At 36.7% G+C, this 23,723-nt stretch overlaps 3 protein-coding genes across 3 annotated transcripts; all 3 read right to left on the reverse strand.

Annotated features, from left to right (window-relative positions):
• Window positions 1-656: 656 nt before the first annotated feature.
• LOC140779659 (beta-1,2-xylosyltransferease XAX1-like) lies at window positions 657-2,806 on the reverse strand. Its single transcript, XM_073124847.1, has 3 exons — window positions 2,423-2,806; window positions 2,034-2,351; window positions 657-1,962 (listed from the first exon to the last, which is right to left on the reverse strand). Exons 1-3 carry the CDS (start codon window positions 2,619-2,621, stop codon window positions 764-766), a joined length of 1,716 nt encoding a protein of 571 aa, XP_072980948.1. The 5' UTR covers window positions 2,622-2,806; the 3' UTR covers window positions 657-763.
• Window positions 2,807-3,499: 693 nt separating this feature from the next.
• On the reverse strand, window positions 3,500-5,800 carry LOC140779434 (beta-1,2-xylosyltransferase XYXT1-like). Its single transcript, XM_073124495.1, has 5 exons — window positions 5,479-5,800; window positions 5,302-5,379; window positions 5,084-5,215; window positions 4,934-4,972; window positions 3,500-4,856 (listed from the first exon to the last, which is right to left on the reverse strand). The coding sequence occupies exons 1-5, from the start codon at window positions 5,621-5,623 to the stop codon at window positions 3,676-3,678; spliced, it is 1,575 nt and encodes a 524-aa protein (XP_072980596.1). The 5' UTR covers window positions 5,624-5,800; the 3' UTR covers window positions 3,500-3,675.
• Window positions 5,801-19,424: 13,624 nt separating this feature from the next.
• On the reverse strand, window positions 19,425-21,968 carry LOC140778328 (alpha-1,3-arabinosyltransferase XAT3-like). Its single transcript, XM_073122983.1, has 5 exons — window positions 21,671-21,968; window positions 21,511-21,594; window positions 21,254-21,427; window positions 21,005-21,130; window positions 19,425-20,791 (listed from the first exon to the last, which is right to left on the reverse strand). Exons 1-5 carry the CDS (start codon window positions 21,810-21,812, stop codon window positions 19,605-19,607), a joined length of 1,713 nt encoding a protein of 570 aa, XP_072979084.1. The 5' UTR covers window positions 21,813-21,968; the 3' UTR covers window positions 19,425-19,604.
• Window positions 21,969-23,723: the final 1,755 nt, after the last annotated feature.

Here is a 23,723-nt window from a genome sequence, read left to right on the forward strand (position 1 = left end):
AGAGGCTTTAAACTTAGCAATCTGCTCGTCGGAGATGATACTAGTATTGGTTGCTCTCACAAGGGTACCTTGGGCCATTCTAACCCACAATCTGGTCATGTTAGGCATCGATGAAGACGGGAGAGAAGTTGCAAGAGGCAGACCATTGTTTTGGCCCCCAAAAATGAGGCTGAGGGACTAGGTAGGAGCATAAGATATTCCAGTAGATAGACCGGAAGAAGATGGAGAAGGGGTTAGAACAGGAGAGGAAGAGGCCAGAATAGGAGTATGAACTACATTTCCACCATGGGGAAACAGAAGGAGAGGGAACCAGAGAGGAAACAGGGAGGGAGAGGCCCCAACGAAGGCCGCCTCTCTCGAGGCCATAGGCTAAAGCCAAGGAGTCAAATCACGGCTCTTCCCCAGAACTTTCAAACAGTTCTCTTCCGCACATAGCTAAACCCTCTCCATTGAGCTATTGTGTTTTGCCATGTTGCATAGGTCGTTCGAACCATCTATATCTTTTCTCTATGTATCGAGCTTGTAGTAATTTTATTTTAGTGAATAATATCTCTAACCTACATGCTATTTCTCAATAAAAAGAATATTGGTCATTCTTAGCTAAATATATCAAAATCACTGAATCAAGAAAAAAAAATCTATAGAAGAAAGATCTACCGGGCACCATGTTAACCAAAATTAATTATAATAAAATGTAACAAAAGAAAAAGAATACTTGTAAGAATTACAAACAATTCTATGTGCAACAAATGAATAGCCTTTACTAATCCTGTAGAAGGTTCAGTGCTTGAAGAAGAGTAGGCCTAAACCTCTTCAAGTTGACCTTGAGATCTTGTGCCATGATCATGTCCGACAACGCTTTCCAACCCTGCCCATGCACTGCCATCGGATTCTTGAACACCATGTGATCTCTCGGGTACTGCTCTACAAGACTACTCTCCTCTTCTGCGACGTAGTACTCCAAGTATCTGAGCTTCATGCCCACCGCCGGCCGGCCGTAGAAGTTCTCCGCCATCCAATCCATCTTCCCCCAAGGGATGACTTGGATCACTACGGCCTTCGTCGGCAGGAACACTTGGTTTGTCATCCCGGCGCCGTGCACGGCGAGCAACACGTCGCACGAGTTTACCACGCGCGCGAACCGGCTGACGTCTCCTCCCGCCTCCGCCACCACCACCTCGAATCCCAACTCCTCCGCCATCGCCGCCACCTCGCCCTTGTTCACCAGTTTCCTCGTCCCCGTCCTCGATATGATCAGCATCCTCGGCCTCTTACCGGGGTATTCTCCGAGGATGGCCGGTGAATTCCTCTTCAGCGAGTAGGCGCGGCGGAGGAACTTGGTGAAGTCGAGCATAGAGTACTTCCTCGGGTTTCTTTTCGGGTTCGGATGGATGATCAAGTCTCGGTCTCTTATCAATCCTACTATCGCGTGCCGGAAACAATGCACCTCCTTGTCGGCGTCGAAGTTGATGACCTCATGCCGCGAGAGCTTCGTCAGCACCGGCCGGTACTTTCTAATCCACCATGACCTATAGTTCGTTACCAAGAAGTGCACTTCTCCTTTGAAGTGGTAGGAAGTGAGGAAGAGGGGAATTATGACGTCCGCCATGTCGTGGAAGAAGTTTCCGGTGTAGCCGCCGACGGAGAAGACCACCGCGGGCGCGCTGTGGTTGGCGGTGCATCGCAGGATTCTCCGCCGGTTATGTTCGGGTTTCAAGATCACTTCTTTTATTCCGGGGAGAAGGAAATCGTCATTGCGGGCGTAAGGCCTAATCCGGCGCTCGCCGATCCCTTTTCGCGACGACGATGTGACTAGAGCGACGGTGGATCTTCTCGAACTGATTCGGATGTCGCCGCTCATCTCGCAGACGACCGGTCGCGCATAAGGGAAGCCTTTGTCCACACCTTTATCATCGCAAGTGAGCTTGCTCTCAATCTTCACAGCTTCAACCTCTTTCTCATCTACAACGATAAAGCTAAAAATTAAGCGAGTTCCTTTATGTACTAATTCGTTTTATGTTTGAAGAACGAACCTAGCTGCGGTTTAGTTTTAACAGCAGCATCAGATTCATGAGGAGATGCAATCTCTTCCACCTTCACTGACTCCTTCTCGGCGATCGGTTCTATCTCCGGGAAGGTTTCGCCGGAGATTGGCCTCCTGTCCGTGGTTGCTATATCATTCTTCTCGGCGATCGGTTCTACTTTCGGGAAATTTTCTTCGGAGATTGGCTTGATCTCAACCATGGTTGCGTTCTTCAATCCATCCTCTGTACCTTCTGGTTGAGAGATGGAAATGGTTTCAGCCATTGGGCCAGCAGAAGCTTCCTCTGTTACTGGCATTGTAGTTATCGCTGCAAAATAATACGATTAGAATAAAGAATCCCCTCTCATCCGTGGTAATATTTAGTGATCAAGAACTTACTGATAACAGGGGAATTGATTGCGAAGAACATAGTAGTGGAAACGTAGGTCAGTAAAAGAAGACAGCATACTGCAACCAATCCAATCCCAAGCTTTCTCGTCTCGATTTTGCTTACGTTCTTCGCCGGCTTTGCATCGTACTTAGATCGTGGCTCCCATGGGGAAGGCTTTAACGTTCGGCTATACGCAGAAGAAGCCATTCTCTTTTCCCCCCAGGGAAGAAAGCTTCAATTTTTTTTGTTAGCTCATATGTCATCTCTCTAACACAGTCCAGTTGGCTCCCACATCGAATCTTCTTCCAAAAACTAAAAATCTAGGCAAATACGACATAAAATGAAAGGAAAGGGGAAAAAGAGACGCGAATTTTATTGATGGAGGTTGGGAATAGCAAATCTAGGGTTGCACAACTGGACAGCCTTTAACTTACCTGCTGCATCTCTCAATGTTGCTGTCCAATTGGGGCCCCCTCTGCCTTATTCTAAGGGTGCAAGTTAAAAGAAAGCACATGGAATTTTATTTATTTCTATATTTAATTTAGGTGGCCCCATCACATGGAAGATTTCAATGGCATCACGTGGATTTTGGTCCGCAGCGAAGGTTCAAATAGTCTTCTGGTTAAAAGAAAAAACAGAGATAAAAAAAAAAGTCTCGGGAACAACTAAGGAAGGCCATGTAAGCATCTACCTGTCAATCACAAGCTCCATGTGGGAGGTGGACAAATTAAAAGACACCTTCCTCTTTAGTAATTGTTGAGTTTTCTATTGTGTAGACTTTGATGGTAAGAGTTGAATTATTGAAGGCAGTACATGCAGAGATGCCAAAAAGCATCCAAAGAAATCTAGAACAAATAATAAAGTAATTCACTACTGGAGTTGTTATTGCCGACGGTGCTGAGATCGACGTGAGGAAGGTAGAGGGTCGCTTACCAATAATAAAAGAAAACTTTGGATCTGAGAGGACTTTTAATATTCTCATTATATATATATATATATATATTTCCAGCCTCTATATGTTTAAATGACTCACTTTATTAGGTACTTGGAATAATCCTCTGTTTGAAAGAGCCAGCATTTAATACTTGTAAAAAAGGTGCTATGTGATTTCTTATTCATTGAGATTGCTATACAATGCCAACATAATCTATATCCCTCTCCCATTCCACATAGAATTGAAACAAAAAAGAATATAAGCATAAAATGTGAATGAACGAAGAACAAAATGGTACTAAGTATGAATGTTTGTTGAGTTTACTCTTTATCCACGGAGGAGCTCTTTGGCTTTCAGTAGAGTGGGTGCAAACCTATTCAGATCGAGTCTTACATCTTGTTTCCCGAGGTAAAACTCCCCAACCTTCTGCCACCCACTCCGGTGGATTGAATCTGGATCTTTGATGAGTGGATGATCCTTCCCAAACGTATCCATGAGAGTGCTCTCCTCTGCACTGATGCTGTACTCCAAGTACTGGATATTCATGTCAACGGCAGGGTCGCCAAAGTCCATCTTAGCTATGAATTCAATCTTGCCGTAGGGGACTACCTGGATCATGACGGCGTTCGTCGGCAGGAAGATGCAGTTGGTCAGCCCGGCGCCGTGCACGCCGAGCATCACGTCGCATGAGTTCACAATCTGTGAGAATTCGGCGATGTTTACGTCGAACTTGGCGTCGACGACGACGACTTCGAAGCCGAGATTTTCTGCGGATTTAACTATCTCTGGCACATTGGTGAAGCGTCGACTAAGGCCTCTTGCTATGATGAGAAGCCTTGGCTTCTTAGTAGAGTTGTCACTCAACCTTATTGGGTAATCTCTCGGCAATGAGTAAGTCATTCTCATGAACTTCCTGAAGTCAGACATGGTATAACCATTCGGAGCTTTGGATGGATCAATGCTGAAGTCCTTGTGGCTTTTAACGCCGACGATGACATGTGGGTAGCATCGGATGGCGCCGTCCTTGTCGAAATCAATCATTTCGTACCGCGAAAGCTTGTGGAGGATCATCTTGTACTTGCCCATATACCATCCTTGGATGTTCGTTATGAGGAATTGCACCTCCCCGTCGAATTGCCGCGAAGCCACGAACAGAGGGATCAGCACGTCACTGAAGTCGTGCCAGTAGTTGCCGGTGTGGCCGCCGAGGGCGAAGACGACGGCGGGGATGCTCTGCTTGATGGAGCAAGGAGGGGCTTCATGGGGGCCGTTCAAGGATTTCACGGTCACTTTCTTGATGCCTTCCAGATGTTTGCGAGAGTAGGGACTAATACTCCATTCATGGGGATCTGGATTGGGTCCGGGAGTGGGAGGAACAAGCATGACCGTGGACGAGATCCCGTGGGTTCGGACGTCGCCTTCGACGTCGCAGAAGTCCGACCGGTGGTCGGTTATGTCGCAGAGCAGCTTCTTAGCCGGAGCTTGGTTGAGGTTCTCAACCCCTCCACCTGCATGGATGAAATAATTATGGCTTTGTTCAAATTAATAGACTGTTGGATTGAATTTTGAACGGAAATTAGTGTACCAAAATCTTTGTGGGTCTCCTCACTTTTCCTTACATCCCCTGAGATAGAAGAGATTAGCTTAATGAAAGTTAGCAACTGCTCGATTTGACCAGCACCTACAGCTATACAAAATTGCTCTAAATTCCATAGAAGATACATCAATATCTCACCAAATTGTTGGGTTTCCTCTGCATCACCATTTGGTGTAGTTGATTGTTGCTTTTGCACTATGATCACCTCATCCTTCTTGACAGGAACTGGCTTTGGGTCTGGCTTGCTCTCTTGTGTCTTCTCCTCCAATCCTGCAATTTATCCATTATCAAATATTCATATCAACCATCAAAATCTGAAAACTTTCTATACCAAGAACTAGAATTAAATTTATTACCTAGCTCTGGAGAACTCTTCGTTTCTTCAGTTGATGGGCTAGTATTAATCTCATACCCAGATGTTGGCTGCGAAAGAGCTGCCAAAAAAATTTAAAAAAATAACCAAGAAAATCTAGTTAGAATTCAGAGAGCATATAAAAACCGCAATAAAACTTAAGAAATTCAAGAAAACTAACCATTTGGAGCTCGAATTGCAAATTGCTCAGACATGGTGAAGTAGGTGAGCAAGACAAAGAAGAATCCGACGACCAATCCATAGCTAACTCGACTCTGAGGAAGAATTTGTTTCAAGTTCTTAATTGCCTTCATCTCCAAAGCCATCTTCTTGCGACCCCTTGAGCTTTCCCCCTTTAAAAAGCACTTATAATAATCCTGCCACGGGAGCAGCCTCCCTCCCCAAATGTCACCTCTATAAGTCTATTTCCTAATAGAGGGAGGAAACACCAAGCCACGTTATGGGGTTCTTCCATCCACTTCTTTTTCCAGGTTGGTGAGCCGATTTGGAACCTTTAGCTTTATCTTACTTTTTATTTAATGAGTTGTTATGATAGTTGGAGGAGGAGGAGACTCCCTTGGGGGAGGGTGGGTAAAGAAGAAGACAAATGCCACCCAGTTCACAGGCTATTCAAGTAAGTTTTATGCATGCAAGGTGGCAAGGTTTGATTGATACCTGTCATTTTAGACTAAGTGCTTGTTAATATACCATGGCATCGAACATTGGGAAATGAGGATATGGTTATTTTAGGAACAAGTACAATTCCCAATTGACAGTCGAACAGAAGGGAGTTTTCTTTTACAATGAATCCAGACAAGATCAGTAAGCTGCAACGACAAGTCAAGTATCTAGTTTATTGTGCCTTACTTTTTATTTTATTTTTTTTTACAAAATCAATGGGATTATTTGTAAAAAGAATCACTTGTTTACGTTTTGGTAAGTTAGGATTGTTTTTGGTCTCTATTGCATAGGAGGAGGCTTCTTTTCTTTTGGTTTTTCTAAATTGGACCTTCTTCCATTTACTACTCAATAAATGTTGATGAGATAATGCAAGGCAGAAATTATTTCATACTCACTTCTTCTTCTTCTTTGTTGTTATTTAATTTCTCTTATTTTGCTACTGTTTGTTTTCTTTTCTTTTTTATTTTTCTTTTTTCTTTTCTAAACAAGTATCTCTAATTATACTTTAATTAATATAACAAAAAACTAATTAGAGATAGTTTAAATAAATATAAACTCCTTAATCAATATTTCAGAAATAAAATTTAATATACGTTATAAATAAATTATAGTATATACTTAAAAAATTATAAATTACTATTAGAATTTCATACTTAAATTATAAATTTCGTACTTAAATTATGAGTTCTTTATGTCGCTGTAGATATACTTCGAATCTAAAGAAATTTTGAATACAAAATTGTTTTATCATGATATCGCTGACTTTGTTGAATTAGTTTCATAATTTTAGACGTCAGATGATTATCTTGTTAATATTTTTTAATACTATACAAATAATTTATATTAAAATTATGAATTTCATACTTAAACTATAAAATTCTAATTTTATATAGTTTTAGAAAAATATTCAAAAGATATTCATCTATCTAACATTCAAAAATTATGAAAATAATTAAATAAAATTAGTGACATCATGACCTAAAATTTTTGTATTCGAAGTTTCTTTCAAATTTAAATCTATCTACAACCGAACGAAGAATTCATAGTTTAAAAACAATTCATCTACTTTATTTTCTACTTCATATACTACTGCTATTTATTATTATTATTTTTCTTCATCTTTTTCTTTTCTTCTTCTATCTCATAATTATTCTCTATTTTCTATGTAAATCTCTCTAATAGTTGTTTAATTAATAAAGTAAGAGATTAATCTGAGATAATATTTAAATAATTATGATTAGTTAAATAAATAAAAATATACCTCTACATAGTTATTATTTATTTATATGTAAATTATAATTATGAAATATATAAATTTTATAGTGTATAGAAAAAATAACAAAACTTGTTATTATATTTGCAAAAGTTGTTAATATGTTTTTCTTTCTTTCTTTTATTGTTGCTTCCTTCTCTTCTATCCCTTAATTTCTATATAAATCTTTCTAATCACTTTTTAATTAATAAATAAGAAATTAATTGGAGATACTCGTGAGATAATTTGTTACGGTTGCTTTGGTGAAGATGATTGTCTATCTAATTTATTAATCTAAACAGAACTCAACACAAAACTTGCGAAGGTAATAGGGATCGATCCAACCATTGGAATTTGGATGTTATTTCTCTAAAAGTTAGGTGTCCAACACAACCGAAATTTCGTCGATCGAGCTAGTAAGTTGAAAGTTATAAAAAAAACAATGACCAAAGGTCAAAAGGTGACAAGATGGACGTGGATTACTTGGTTAGAATTATGGGAGATGATGATGGGTATAATGGATGGGTTAGTATTTGGAACAAGATCACATGCTATCCAAGTATAGCTGATCGCTGAAAGGAGGAGAGAGAAGCGATGAAGGATCAACCACGGTAGTAGACGATAGTTCAAATTGGAAGGAGGAGGGAAAAGTTAGCTCAAGCTTATAAGCAAACTAAGTTTCAATAATCAATAATATCAAGATAGCTATTTTTCCACATATTTGGAGGCTAACAAATTATCTAAAAACTCTAAACAAAGTCTAATATGAAATAACTTATTTGAGGTGTGTTCGAACGCCTCTCGACCGTATTTGAACGACCAAAAATAGGACTCTAGATATGAACGCAAATCAAACATTCAAATGCCTTGTTCCAACGCGCCAGCCAAAAGTTATATTATTTTTATAAAATAAAGATAAAAAATGATATAATTCGAAATGGTTTAATCATGTCTAATCTGTATTAGTTCAGAACCACAATATAATTATGATTAATTAAATAACAACAAGCATGACTCTGTATCATTATTATTTGTTTCTATATAATTTATAATTATGAAGTATGCAAATTTTGTAATATATAAAAATAATAATAAAAGTTGTTAAAAGAACAACGACATTTGTTATTATATTTATAAAAATTATTAATATATTTTTTCTATTGCTTCTCTTTTTCCTTCTATTCTTTAATCACTCTCTTTTTCTTTTGCTATAAGTTGCTCTAATTGATATTTAATTAATAAAGTAAAAATATTAATCGGAGATAATTGTGAGATAACTAACAAAAAGCATGACTCTGCGTGATAGAAGAAGAATGAGCACCAGAAAAAAAATAAGAAAAAAAATAATAAATAAATAACAATAGCATATGAAGTAAAAGATAAAGAAGATAAATTTATATTTAAACTATGAATTCCTCTTGGTTGCAGATTTTGAATTTGAAAAAACTAAAAAGTTCTAGATTATAATGTCATGGATCTTATTCAATTAATTTCATAATATTTCATACAAAAGTTTTAAATCATGATGTCACGGATGTTAGATGCACATCTTCTGAATATTTTTGTTTTTTATAAAACTATACTATGTAGAATTAGAATTTCATAGTTTAAATATAAATATTTTATAATATAAATAAAATTTCATATTACTATGAAACTTAGTTCAGTACGGTTTTGAAAAAAATATTCAAAAAATAATCATTCGATGTCCAAAAATTATGAAACTAATTGGATAAAATTTGCAACATCATGGTCTAAAACTTTTGTATTTAGAGTTTTTTCAAATTCGAATTCTATCTATAGCAGAACAAAGAAATTTCTACCAGTAATTAACAATTTCTTTAGTAGATATTAAAATTTATTTATAATATAGGTAAGTTCTAATTTTAAAATATTAATTAAAGAGTTTTATTTATTTAAACTATTTCTAATTAATTTCTTACCATATTAATTAAATAGTGACTAGAGAATTATATATAAAAAAGAGAAGATTAAGAGATAGAAAAAAAAAATAACAGCAGCCAAAAAAAGAAGAAGAAAAAGAACAAGAAAAACCAACAATAGGACAGGAAAAAGAGGGTACAAATTATTTATGGCCTACATTATTCCATCAGTATTTAACGAGCATTAAATGATAGAAAAATAAACTTAAAAGGAAGAAAGAAAATAAAAGAAAAAACAATCTGTAATGGGAACCGAAAATAACCATAACTCATTAAAACGAAAACGACATTTTGGTGGGAACCCCAAAATAGTGGCAGCCACAGGCCCACAGTATGACTCCATTCTGGTTAAAAAAAAGAAATTGAGAAAGGGCTAGTTTGGTAAAAATCGCATGGACCCATGAGATAACTCTTCTTTTAGAGGGGAATCGGATTCTGTGGAAGTGGAACCAATAGAAGTTGGAATGGATTCGGTAATGCCACGGCATCTATGACACGAAATTTTTTAAAGGTTTGCATGGTGTTTTGTGCCTGTCCGCTCTATGAAAGTGTCACGGTAAATTTAAGGACAAGCCATCCATGTTTATACCCTTTTAAAATTAATATTTACATGCATATATATTATTTATATAGATACTCTGTTATTTAAAATTTAACCGTTAGCTAATAAAAAAATAGTTTATTAATTTCAAAATTAAATAACTAAAAAGTAGTGGTGTAATTAAATATCGTTAACGTGTCTTGTTCACTTAGCCCAGGTACTTATTCAATTAATTATAAAAAAAATAAGGAATGGTAATAGTTGCGATGGATAGTAACAAGAATTTCTTCTGAAAGTTATAGGCTATGATGAATAATGATCGATGAGGGGTTATGATAACAAAGCGATGGACCTACCATCTAAGCTATTTAATTACAATAGGAAAGTTCATTGGAAGCTGCTGCTAATCGTAACGTCGTACTTCATTCAGGTAGGTGCATGGAAGGATCGTGATTCATTTAATAATTAATTGCCTTTTGATTTGGTTGTTGCTTCTTCCCACAAGCAAACAAAAAGGAATTCTATGAACCTTTGTAAAATGACCGCAGTAAAACAGCTTGAAGGATTCCTTCCAGGACGCAGTTATTGATTGTCCTCAGGGGCTCAGAACCTTGGAAGCATGCAATTAACTTCAGGGCAAGCATACACTCCTGCATGCAGCTTCTAAAGCATGACACTACCCAACAAAACACCCAGTTCGATCTCTTGTGGAAGTGGAGATCTAATCGGACTCGGTCTTACTCAAGTTATTATGATAATTTCTATAAGTTTTTAAGAATATTTAGATGTCCTAATTTCTTTAGAATTCCTGCTTTGAGGCTTTTCTATTAGTGTTACTTTTCTTTTGCATATAGTTATTAGAAAAAGAATATATAAGAACACATTCATTCATGTTTTTATTTTTTCGAAAAAAAGTCCGTTGACAAATGATTCATTAAACTTTAAAATAGTGGTTACAACATGATATATAATATAAGAAGGGGAGATAGGATAACATCCTGAAACAAGCTTCATTCTTGGCTGAAATACAGACTGACCAACAATTAATCTAGAGTATCAGTATGTAACATATAAGTACTCGTGCAGAAAATAAAATGGAGGGGATAGGACATCGGCCCTAGAATAAGCCTCTCTTTTGGTCTATAAAGACTAGCCTATAAAGAAAAACAGTTGCAAGAGACTTAGATTTAGAGCTTTTTTCAGCAAAGGGTTGGCGTCATATGATTTTTACATGCCAAAATAGATCCAACACGCATAGAGGCCGACCAAACCATTCGAGCAAACTTCGATCAAAACACCAAACCAAATTCTACCTCTTAATAGAACCCTATTGCCAGTAGGACTCAGCACGACGACAAGATAACCACCCAACAACTGTAATGGCGGATCCACCAGCGACAACAGCCACAATAGAGGAGGCTCAACAAGGGATGAGACGGGGCAGGGCATGGTGGGGGATGGCGACGACAGAGGAGGCCGACTAGGTCGCAGCCTGGAGCTCTAACAAGTCGAAGGTGGTAGCAACCACCACAGCACGAGGGCGATAGTGGAGGTGGAGCAAGAGCCATAGAAACCACAACAAGGGTCAAGAACTTCCATTAGCGGAGACCGGAGGGGAACGGCTGGAACAGAGGCTGCACCACTGAGTATTGGGGTTTGATGGAAAGGGGCGAGAAGAGGGTGGAGTGAGATTCTGACAAAGATAGGGCGAGAAGAGGGCAGAGTGAGAGATCGGCGAAGTTAGAGGCAAAGGAGGACCGGAGTAGGAGAAGGAGGAGGTGACGGGCCTGGCCTAGGCGGCTTGGCACCACCACCCACTCATCTAGCTAACCCCTAACCCAACGAGTATGGGGAAAAAGGAGGTGGAAAGAAAAGAGGGAGGGAAGAGAAAAGCCATTTGGGAGAAAGCCTCTCTCCTCCCCTAGCATGCCGCCTAGAGGAGGGGAGAAGAGAGAAGGTCAGTGAGGAGAACCTCTCATGCAAGGGGAAAAGACGATGATCGAGTCCTAGCAGAGTGCTAGGGTCGGCGCGGAAGATAAATATTTGTGTAGATCAATTCATGCATGTAGATGGTAGCTATATAAGAATATATGATAAATATTTGTGTAGATCAATTCATGCATGTAGATGGTAGCTATATAAGAATATATGTCATAACATCATAAAGAGGGTATTATATCATCTTGATGTCCTTATATAGTTTGTAAGCAAGGCATCTACAAAGGCAAGACATCTACAAAGGCATTAGTAGCATTGAATTTGAGACACAGTGGCTTATAAGAAGATAGAGGTAGGCCCATTTGTAGCTGGGCTTGATTGAGCCAAGCACCACCCTAATTTGGCTTGAAAGAATAATTTCGAGCATAAGCTAAAGGATCAAATCTTGAATTGATTATTTTTCAATTGAGCCTATTTAAATTGCTCGATTAATAAGATTAAAGCATATTTTAAACCAAATTTGAATTAAGATTGAATTGAATCTTGACTAGTCTATACTTTGTTAAATCAAATCAAATATATAATCGAATTAAATTATGGAATTTCCCTTTGTGATGCTATTCATAATAGTATTTACATTGTATAAATTATGATAAATAAAGTTAAATTAATTTTAGCCAAATATTGTAAAAATAACTATGAGAAGGTAATATAGAAGTTGTATGATAAATTTATAACATATATTAAATTTTAAACATATTTTCTATCTTTCTCAAAAAAGAAAAAAGAAATAATAAACAGGGAAAAGGGCAATTAGATTAATTTAATTATTTTAATCCCTTGTTCTAACTATCTGAATCAAACACTATCCTACCCCATATTTTTATTCTAATAATTATTCCTCTGTTTACAACTAAACACAAAATTTGAATTTGAATACAAATTTTCTTTAAGTTGAAATAAGTTCTCATTTTATTTCAATTCAATTTTTTTCTTATGGCACAACCGAACTCTAAGCTCTAAGGTTAGAGGGCACACAATATGTATTTGTGGATTGGATCAGTGTGGAAAACAGAATTCCTAAGGAAATTATTGTTGTTTCCATTAGAAGTTGGAAAAAACTCTCATTTGTATATTAACAATTAATCAAATCTAATATTAACCTTAAAGAGAGAAGTCAAGAAAAGAAAGTGGAGCATTATTAGAATGCTAAAATATTCTCGAAACGAAGAAAGGAGTGAGAGCCTATCTCTACAATTTGTACAATTTGTCTCCTCCCCAAACTTCCACCACATGAAGCTCAAAACAGAACTACTAATTCCTCTTGCATTTCAAACAATCAGTTAGACAATTTGATCTCAAATCAGTAACATTTTAATTCAAAATGCGTTTATTCGACTCACACTGCACAGAAATACACATACGATATACACACTCTCAGCACACACTAAAATACAAGACACAAGATTTGTTTTTTTAGGATACTTTTTTTTCACCCTTGAATTATTATATTTTTTCACAATGATCCGCTGAACTTTTTTTTTTTTTGATACATAATGATTGTCTGAACTATCAAAAATACCTCACTTGTTGACCCCTTCCATTAGAGTGACATTATGTACTAACAAAATTTAAGGAGTCATTATGTATCAACAAAGTTCAGAGGATCATTATAAAAAATGGTGATAGTTCAAGGTAAAAAGAAAATTATTCCTTATTTTAAGAAAAAGTTTATAGACTAACTTTATTGATGATCAAAAGTTAAATAGAAAATACAACTTGGAATTAGTCCAAGTTTTATATTATTGATTGCATAGCGCAATTTTGGCTAAATGGTAAGCCAGAGCATTGTTTACTCTACTGGTGTAACAAATATGTAGGGTTGTAAATGAGCCGAGCCTAAGCGAGTCGGCTCTGGCTCAGGCTCAACTCGAAATTACTTTCGAGCCTTATAATTCTGCTCAGGTTCGACTCAGTTCAACTCGAGCCGAGCTCGAGCTGGGCCAGACCGAGCCCAAACCAAGCTCAAGCCTGAAATAAGCCTATTATCAAGCCTCATTCAAGCCGAGCCAAATCAAGCTAGATTGAGCCAAATCGAGCCCAAGTTGATGGAGGAGGATGAGGCGGCAACTTGGCAAAGGAGGACAACCACCCCGTCCCAACCCTAGAGGAGCCTGGCATACTCGGGATCCTTCCCACGCAAGTGAGTGAGCAGTGCGATGGCGCTGCCCAGCGACTTGGCATAGAGGAAACATGGTAGCGACGCCGGGTAATCAGAGTGAAAGGCGACAAAGAAAGCGATGTAATCATCGACGACTGGCTCAATGTTAAGGATGTGGGTGTTGAGACCCTCGGAGAAGCCGTGGCCTCGGTGGTCGAGGGCGCCTACCACCAACCCTGCCTTAGCGAAGTGGACCGTCGTCAGCTAGATTGTCCAGTTCGACTCCCTTGTGAAGCCGTGGATGAAGATGTGAAGCCCGTTCGGGTTAACAAAGGAGGATGAGTAGTGGGAGATGGAGTGACGCGTGTAGAACTCCGATGCGCTCGAAGGGGCCATGCTCATTCGCCTCCACCTGGCAGGCCGCGGTGGAGGAATTTGGGAGCAGCGGTAGGAAGATTGAGATTTAGGAATTAGGGGTTTATTTAGGTTTGACTTATTTCTTTTATACCGAGCATAACGAGCCGACTCCAGCTCAGGCTTGGCTCAAAATTATTTTCGAGCCTTCTAGAGTAGCTCGGGCTCTGCTCAACTCCAGTAGAATCGAGCCGAGTTCAAGCTTCAATCAAGCCGAGCCTGAGCTGCTCATTTATTTTGACAGCCTTACAAATATGAATGTAGAGAAGTAGAGACAATATTGGTATTAAGAATATATATATTTTGACAGCCCTACAAATATGAATGTAGAGATGTAGAGACAATATTGGCATTAAGAATATAATTCTAACAGTCAGAAAATTTGATTCAAAATGAGTTAAAAATATTAAATAAATTTATAGATTACAAAATGTAAAATTTAGTATAGTCGAGTCTAATATTAGACATTTTCTTTAATACTAATTCTCCAAGACACAATGACTGTCTTGCATTCAAAAGGAAGCAGATTGAAGGCAAATTTAAAGACTCAAACTTGGCCCATAAGTGGGAACCAAGCTGAGTCGAGCTGGATGGCGTGCATGGTTAGTTGATTTGTATATATTTCTTTACCCACAAAATAGGTAGTCTTTTTGGGGCTCAAAGCCCATGAGGATGTTGAGACTTAATACCCTACCAACATTTCTCAAATATTTAATATATAGTTAAACTCACTTATTTTTATTTTCTTTTGTCATGATAGCAACTTCCAAACTAATTTTTATTAACTTCTCTTCATAAACTTAAATAAGTGAATATATAATATTAAAGTACTCTTTGAGCTCTTTTATCATAATAATCTATTATTAATAATATGTAAACCCCTCTTAAATCTGGGCTCAAAGTTTTTAAAATATTCAAGTTTAAATACATGATATTTCCAATAGATAAAATGTTCTTTGCTTTCATAACTATATAGTAGATTCGCTACTCAACCATTTCCACCAATCCGTTTATTATTTGCACAACCGTTAGAGAATCACTGAAGATCCAAGTAGAATGCTTACCATTACTCATAATTGTCTTCTTTATTCCACTTAGATAGCAAAAGCTGTACTCATATAATTGATAAATCTTGTTTCAAAAAATATATATAAATTTTATGTATAAATATATGCACAAGTTATGATACATTGACTTTAAAATTAATTTTCATATATATATATATATATATATATATATAAGTGATTTGAAGATGTAAATTGAAGATTTTTAAGTTTAGATTTTAAGTCAAAATATTCAAATAATTTTAAAATCATCGTTGAAGTGCTCAAACAGAGTTATAACTATTATAGTAGTATGAAAAAAAATACTCATAAGGCTTGGAGATGCCAATCCTGCATTCAACTGTCCACTTAGCCCGTTTAAGTACACCATAGAAATTGTTTGAATTGAATATATAGAGGCATTGAAAAGGCAATTCAAATGCACCCTAGAAGTTGTTCAAATTTATAGAGACGGTTCCATGGATTTAAGTCGAAACTACTAGTGCATGAAATATTTTAGAAACCTATTTGTCTAGATATTCATATTATTCTTAAGAAAATTTGTGAAGATCTTTTAAAAAATATTTTACTTTATCTCTAAGAGAATCATCAAAGAATCTTTGAAAGAATATCTCACTATATTTCTAAGAGATATATAAACGGGTTATAATCTAATCCTAAGTAAACTAATCTATTAATTTAACACATCTACATCAGTTCTAAAAAAACTACGTCTCGATGATCATTGAGATGAAATTATTCATATAGAGTATCATTAAAGTTTGAAAACCTACCACGGAAAGCTGTATATCGCGAGGTCTAGCTAATAAAATTGTTACAGATTGAATTATTGAGATCAACGGTCGATTTATAAGCTTCTTATAACTACTACATATTTCCATGATCGATAAAAACCCAAGTTTGAATCCGTATGTTTTTTTACTTTATTTAAAATTTCTTCACATAAAAATCTTTGTTTTTAAAATTATCTTCTCATGCTATATAAATTTGCGTGTAATAGATCTAATGTCCTATTAAGTTTCCTTAAGTTTTCTCAACTGGTATTATAAAAACATATCCAAGGATTCACATTTTTTTTTCTTTTCTTTCAAAAGCTTCCCCATAGATAGGATTAGCACTGTAATTCAAGAACATTGATCATTCTAACTTTGGTGGCCGTCGCAGGAACCGCCCTTCCAACTAGCATGGACCCAAATCATAAAGTCTAGAAAGGTGGGTACTGCTTTGATATACTCCACCACCCTATTCTCAGCATATATCACTTCAAATACCGACGTAAGAAACATTGATCTATTACTACAACGTGATTCATTAGCATGGATTGGGCGGTGACACCCACCTCCCTTTAATTACAACGTGATGATGTTTCTTTGTCATAAAAGAATATCTATCTAAATGACATGAACGGCCCCTATAAATATATATATATCAGCACTACGCTCGTCACTTTACAAAGTTTGATAGTGAAAGTCTACCCAAAACATTATGACGACCTACATATATTGGTCCAATCCTCATAAAAATTTAGATAATAATATTCCATAGAATAATTGAGTTGGTAATAAAAAATAAACTTATGTGGATTCTTAGGTATACTACAATACCAATTTAAAAAAAAAATATAATAAACGGCCTATAAGATAGAATCTATCACACGCTTTCTATAATAATATACAGAAAAATAAATAAAAAATAATCACGAACATAATTTTTTTATATGTAAAAACCTCTGGTAAAAAAATCACATATCCAAACTTAAATCAAAATTATATAACTAAATCTATAATAGTTAACAAAAAACTTATAAATCACCCGTCGATCTCATGAGTCAATTTATACCAATCTTACTCGTTAGATTCCATGATACGTTACTTTCTGCGATAGGTTTTTAAACCTTAGTAACCTTCGAGGTTGATCATCTTTCGTCTCAATAACCATAAAGACAAAGTTCTTATAACTTTGATATAGATACGTAGGATTCTGAACGGTTCAGTACATTAGTGGTTTCCAATTACTCGAGGATCTTTATACAAATAGTTTATTTAATAAAGTCCTAATAGTGATTTATGCATTTGCCACCATGAGATGCGATCGTTGGCAATTGGATCGAGCTCGGTCTGCATACCTGTTCTTATCAAGATTTTCTTTGTTGAATAGAAGTTCATACTTTAGGCTGCCCTTTTACATTATTACTGTAGCCCTATTAGGTTTAATATCTGTTGTTAATTTTAAGTCATTATCAAGGCTAGAGGCCTTTATTATAGAGGTATCTTTCCTACTTCCTCTTTACTGTACTTGTATTAAACTCGCATGCGAATCATCAACCATGAATGAGAATTTACCTTTCCTCTCAAGAGGGAACAAAGAAGAAGAAGAATTTACCAGCAATTATGGTATTTTAAAAGTTTGCAGTAATTACGTTAAAAAAGAACTCTAAAAGATAAACAATGCTACAGCTTGTCTGCCAACAGATCCGCGTTTCCCTCCGTCGGTTTCATTCCGTCCAAACAAAAATCACGCATTCATACGGTAATGTGTAAAGTAAATAGATTGTCTCACATCCTATTCTAACAGTGCTGGTAGGTACTATATATATATATTATATATAATATATATATGTTCTCTCTCTCTCTCTATCTATCTATTCTTTGGGACCAAAATGACACTCTCATGCATGTAGACAAGGGAATTTGATTGATTGATTGATAACCCCATTAATTTTATTAAATCTGAAACCGATGGCCTCTTCCTCCCATTAATTATCATCTTGTCAGCATCTGGATCTCGATTGAAAGGCGTGTAAAGACCCACTTGTGCATTGCCTAATTTTAGGCCACTTTTGATGAAAAAAAGAATACCATCTTACTAGGTTTGACTACCAAATGCAGGTGATGTCGCCTTAATTTTAGGTCTCAATAACAAGTGGTAATTGAGCCATAAAATTCTAAGTTGTTTTTAAACAGAGAGGACTGGCTCTTTCTCCGTGATTTAAGCTAATGTTTTTGCCCAAGTTGTCAAAAGCCAAGAAGTTTCCATGGATTCACATGGAATTCAACTTCGTAATTGAATCATTCCGCATAAATTAAATGTGATATTGATTGCAGTTCTTATTAAAGTTCATCATGGGCAACAAAATGAGGACCAATTAATGTCGCCATGGATGGAGAGTGACACTGGCCCAAGGCCCAAAAGACTTCATCTCCTTTGCATGACAGATTATGATAAGATACAGATAGGCCTTCAAAAGGTAAAGTAATTTCTCTTTCAAAAAAGGAGTAAAAAGATGAAACATATATTGGGGGAGAGAGAGAGAGATAGAGAGAGGGAGAGAGAGAGAGAGAGAGAGAGAGAGAGAGAGAGAGAGAGAGAGAGTATAATAATGACTCCAAGATCTGGTTATGGGTCTACAACTGCAAAGCCAACATCATGGCAGGCCCATTTCAAGCCCTTTGTGAAAAACTGCAGGTCAGGTTCAGAGATCACTAGACCCCACTTTGTTACTCTGGTCAGAGATGCAACAATGTAATGCAGCAAGTGATCATCTTCCAATTGTTGCACTAATGAGCATAAAGTTTATTTTTTCCAAGGTCTCATCAAATTGGCCACATGAAAACAAAGTACTAAGGGACCACTGCACGTATACAGACATCACATATTCCACTAGACAGCTAGTAAGGTTTCTACTGTAAAAGTTTGGCACCTACCAAGGCATCAGTGGGTGGTGTTTGTATTCTGGATCAAATTCAACATGGTGGAGAATCGTCGGCCGCAGTGTGATTCATTGATGCAGATAAAGATGAGAATGTTAATTCCATGAAAGGGTAATTGTAAAGGGGTTTTGAGTAAGATGATGAGTTATTGATACTATCAATCTTGAGTATTATTTATGAAGCGTCACTTATGCTTATCATTTTGCAAGTTTAGGGCATTATTTACCATGCCATAGATCTTGCCACTCTGTATTTTAGTGTCTCAAGTTCAAGTTCACCATCACTAGCAATAGTTGAGACATCTTGTCTTTATGTGAGTTACTATAAGTAAGATTTGAAAAGAATCACTTCATATTTTCATACTGTAAAGTAGATTTGATACATTGGTTTCCAGCAAGACATCATTAAGCAGATTGCGCGGCATAATCCAATTCAGCCAATCTTGCATTAATAATTAGTACAATTATTAGTTATACTTCAGGTAAAGAATACAGTATAACTGAAATCTTTCTTGCACACTATGGAGAAAAATGGATGAATCTCTAGATAAATTTTCATATAAGAGACTATAAAGAAGAAAGTATAACTGAACTAACTAATAATTTACTTAGAATAGAGAAGCTTAAGGGCTTTCAGAAGAACAGGCTTAAACCTCTTCAGATTCAGCTTCACATCTTGCTTGTCCAGAAACACTTCCTTCAGAGAGTTCCATCCAAGTCTGCGAATTGACTCAGGATCCTTAAACACTGCATGATCTCTAGGGTACTGATCTATAAGTGTGCTTTCTTCTGCCATAATTTTGTACTCCATGTACCTCAGGTTCATCTCCATTGCAGGCTGTCTGAAGTAAGTCCTTGCAACCCAGTCTAGTCCACCCCAAGGGACTATTTGAATTAGGATTGCATTCACTGGTAGGAAGACGATATTCGTTAAGCCTGCCCCATGTACACCCATCATTATGTCGCATGAGTTCACGACTTGCGAGAATTGAGCCACATCTGTATGACCCTCTGATACAACCACCTCATAGCCTAACTTCGTCGCCATGCTGATTATCTTCTTTATGTTCACAAATTTTCTCGTTCGTTCCCTTGCAACTATTAGTAGCCTTGGCTTCCTATCAGTTTTTGCATCGATTGTCATCACGTAGTCTCTCTTAAGCGAGTATGTTCTCCTCATAAACTTTGTAAAGTCGACCATGGAGTAGTCATTGCGTGATCTGTAAGGGTCGATAGTGAAGTCGTCGTGACTTTTCAAACCGATGATTGCATGTCGAAAGCAATGAACTCTATTATCATTATCAATGTCAATGAGCTCGTATCTCGAAAGATTTTTGAATACTGGAAGGTACTTGCCAATCCACCAAAGCTTAAAATCTGTGATAAGAAATAGGACCTCTCCATCAAACTGGTAAGAAGTTTCAAAAATAGGGACTAACACGTCGGTGAAGTCATGGAAGTAATTTCCGGTGTACCCACGATCCGAGAAAACAATGGCAGGTACATCGTGGTTGTCAGTGCATTGAGGCGCTTCAGCATAATTGTTCATTGTTTTCAAGGTTACTTCCCTAACATGAGCCATGGCTGCTTTATCCGGCTTGCGAGGATAAGGTTTAATCCGCCATACTTCATTTCTATCTAGGCCATCCATTTCAGGTGAAGTAACTAAAATTATGGTGGAGTTGCTCCCCAAAATTCTAACATCACCTTCAATTTCGCAGAGATCTGATCTTCTGTTAGAGACATCACACATTGGCTTCCACTTGAGCTTGACATCTTCTCTTTTTCCATCTTCAAACAAAAACGAAAAAAGAAAAGAAAAGTAAACATTAGAACAGTTAGTCATGGAACTTCTGCAATAGCATGGACTTCAATTCAAGGTACTGCAGAGTAAAACTGAATTCAGTGAGATGAATCACATGTCCGGCCCATAATCGACTATTTCAAGTTAAAATTTTCGAACTTAACCAATTTCTCCAATAAAAATAGCTCAGACTTTGCTACCTTGCTGCTTGTCATCAGTTGTAATTGTTCTCTGAAACGAATTGTTCTCAACAATAGTAGCATTCTCTAATAAGCCTAAATTTTGTTCAGATGTTGTACCAACTTCCTGCAATTCATCCAAGCTATCTGCAACATGTAGCAAGAAAGAACTCAGTGGACTCCACAGTCCAGATTGTTGGACGGCGAATACTAATTATGAACTAACAATGTATCATCTGAAAAAGAGAAGAGCTTCAGTAGTCAAGTTACCTAATTGTTGAGTACCATTTAAAGAGTCTTTACTAACTGAAGGAGAATCAGATACTATAGAGGAGGTACTTCCGTTTGTCGCAATTTCATCTTTCCCTTTACAAACAAGCGATCTCTGCTCTTCATCTTCGCATCTGACATTGCTCTCCAACGTTGCATTTTTCTGTTCCATATCTGAATCATAAAAACAAAATTCTTACTCTGTTTCGTTCCCCTATATGGCTTAATAACATCAGTGAGTATTTTGCCTCACTTACCTGGCTGTTCAGAACTATCATTGGCTTCTACCAGATGATTAGAAGAGGCCACATCTGTTGACGACGACGACGGCGGCGAATTCACTGCAAAAAGAGATCAGAGTATAAGAGAATACATATCTAGTGAAAAGAATAACCGAGCAAGGAATTATGAACTGACAAATGGCAGCATGGATTTCGTCGAACTTGGACATGGAGAAGATTGCCACTGTGATCAGAAGACAGCCTGCGACCAACCAGAGCCAAAACTTTTGCGGATCCATGCGGCTGAAGCTTCTTACGAGCTTCCCGTCGTAGGCCATTCTCTGATGACTGATGGATTCCAGCTTCTAATGCTATGTTATGCTGGTGAATGCCCTCTCCTTTGTATGGTCCTCCAGTTCACCCACATATATTGGTCTCACCACTACTACAGTAGTTTCTTGGATCTCTCTCTCTCTCTCTCTCTCTCTCTCTCTCTCTCTGTGTGTGTGGGAGAGGAGGCAGAAAACCTGAGGTATTTAAATGGCATGTGGAAATGTAGTTGTTGGGATGTCATCTCCTAGAACGAGATAAATCACGAGAGATATAATAATATGTGTAGAGTTATTATTGGAACAATAGTACAAGTGAGACAAAAGAAAGATGCATGACAATCATCTTACCCTCATCAAGTCATCAACGCAAGTGCAAGTTACAAATTAATGAGAGAGATGTGTTGAATTAATGTGCTTACTTGTTTGTCAAATGGGGCTTTTACAATTTAATTATATTTGGTTCTTCTATTTAGCATATCAAACTTAGGGCATATATTTTCTAGGGTTGATACATATTTTATTATTATAAAATGCTAATAATTTATATATCCGTGAACACATAAGTCTGTTAATACAAATCGACAAAAATTAAATATAATTAAATTATAAAATTCTCATTCTTAAACTAATATGATATAGTTAGACAGTCTTGTATACTATTGCAAATTTGCGAGGATCAAGTGATTTCTATTCCTCCCAAGGTAGCTTAGTGATTGTGTTTTACCAACTTATGGCAGAAGTATGGGTTAAGTTTCTCCTATTCATGTTGGGGTTAATATACGGTAAATTTTTCACTAGAGTACTATATATGTGGTTTGAGCCCATTATGATTTATTTTCTAGAAGAGTTGATCTAGTTATCTAACTAATGATTATAACTATTTATGTGATGGTATATCGAGAAAAAAAATTCAAAATATCATAGCTGCCATTATATTCTTCAAAATTTCATAATTACCACCAAAATCATTGTGCTCTTTAAAAATAATATTTAGTTAGTTAAATCTAATTAATCATGATTACAATACAATTTAGATATATAAAAAATTATTTTTCCCTTAAAAATAGTTTAACAATAATATAATACCCAACATCATAGTACAATAAAATATATCTCATTTCATACGAGATAAAAATTATTAATAAATACTTTACACTTTGAACTTGAAAAGGGGATATTTTAATTATTTATATACATTTATAAACTTTAGTAATAATCTATTAGGAATATTATGTTAAAAGCTAACTATAAAGGCAACTCTAAAATAGTAAAAAAAATAATTATAATATATCGAAAGTTTTTAGTGGCATTTACGTAAAACCCCAAACAATGACAATGTCATTTCCTTCGCATAGTAATGATTCATCAATTATACAGTTCTATTTGGGCTCTTTAGTGGCCCAATTCGAGGGGGAAGGCCTAGATACTCTCCCCAAATAGTTAGAAGGAAAAGTAAAAATTGTTAGTACCATCAACTCTTTTGTCACTTCTCTGAAAGCCTATGAAGCCTTATATAACAACTTAAGAAATTTTTTTGAACTGCTTCGGAAGTCCCCTACAATAACCCATATAAATATAACTTTAAACTTCACTACCTAGAGGAGGATAATAGGATCGTGCACCTACGATTGCACCCACGTTGTCTTCTCCAGCCATGGTGGAAGCTAGGACTCGAAACCCTAGTTTTTCACCAAATCACTAGTACTAGTCTCTCCCTTGGGACCTTCACAACTAAGATATGACCTCTAATTACACCAACATTAGCTGAAAGACCGTCATCGACGGTCCTTCATATTACAATAAACCCACAGCTAGTAGCCTTAGGTTCGATGCTTCCACAGCCATCGACCACTACGGCTAGCTTTATTTGCTCGACTGTCGGCCAATGGTGGTTGCTGCAATTGTCGGCGACCTCGG

The sequence above is a fragment of the Typha angustifolia genome, chromosome 15, assembly GCF_048772165.1.
Source record: "Typha angustifolia cultivar Huaian chromosome 15, ASM4877216v1, whole genome shotgun sequence".
In the NCBI taxonomy this organism is placed as follows: domain Eukaryota; kingdom Viridiplantae; phylum Streptophyta; class Magnoliopsida; order Poales; family Typhaceae; genus Typha; species Typha angustifolia.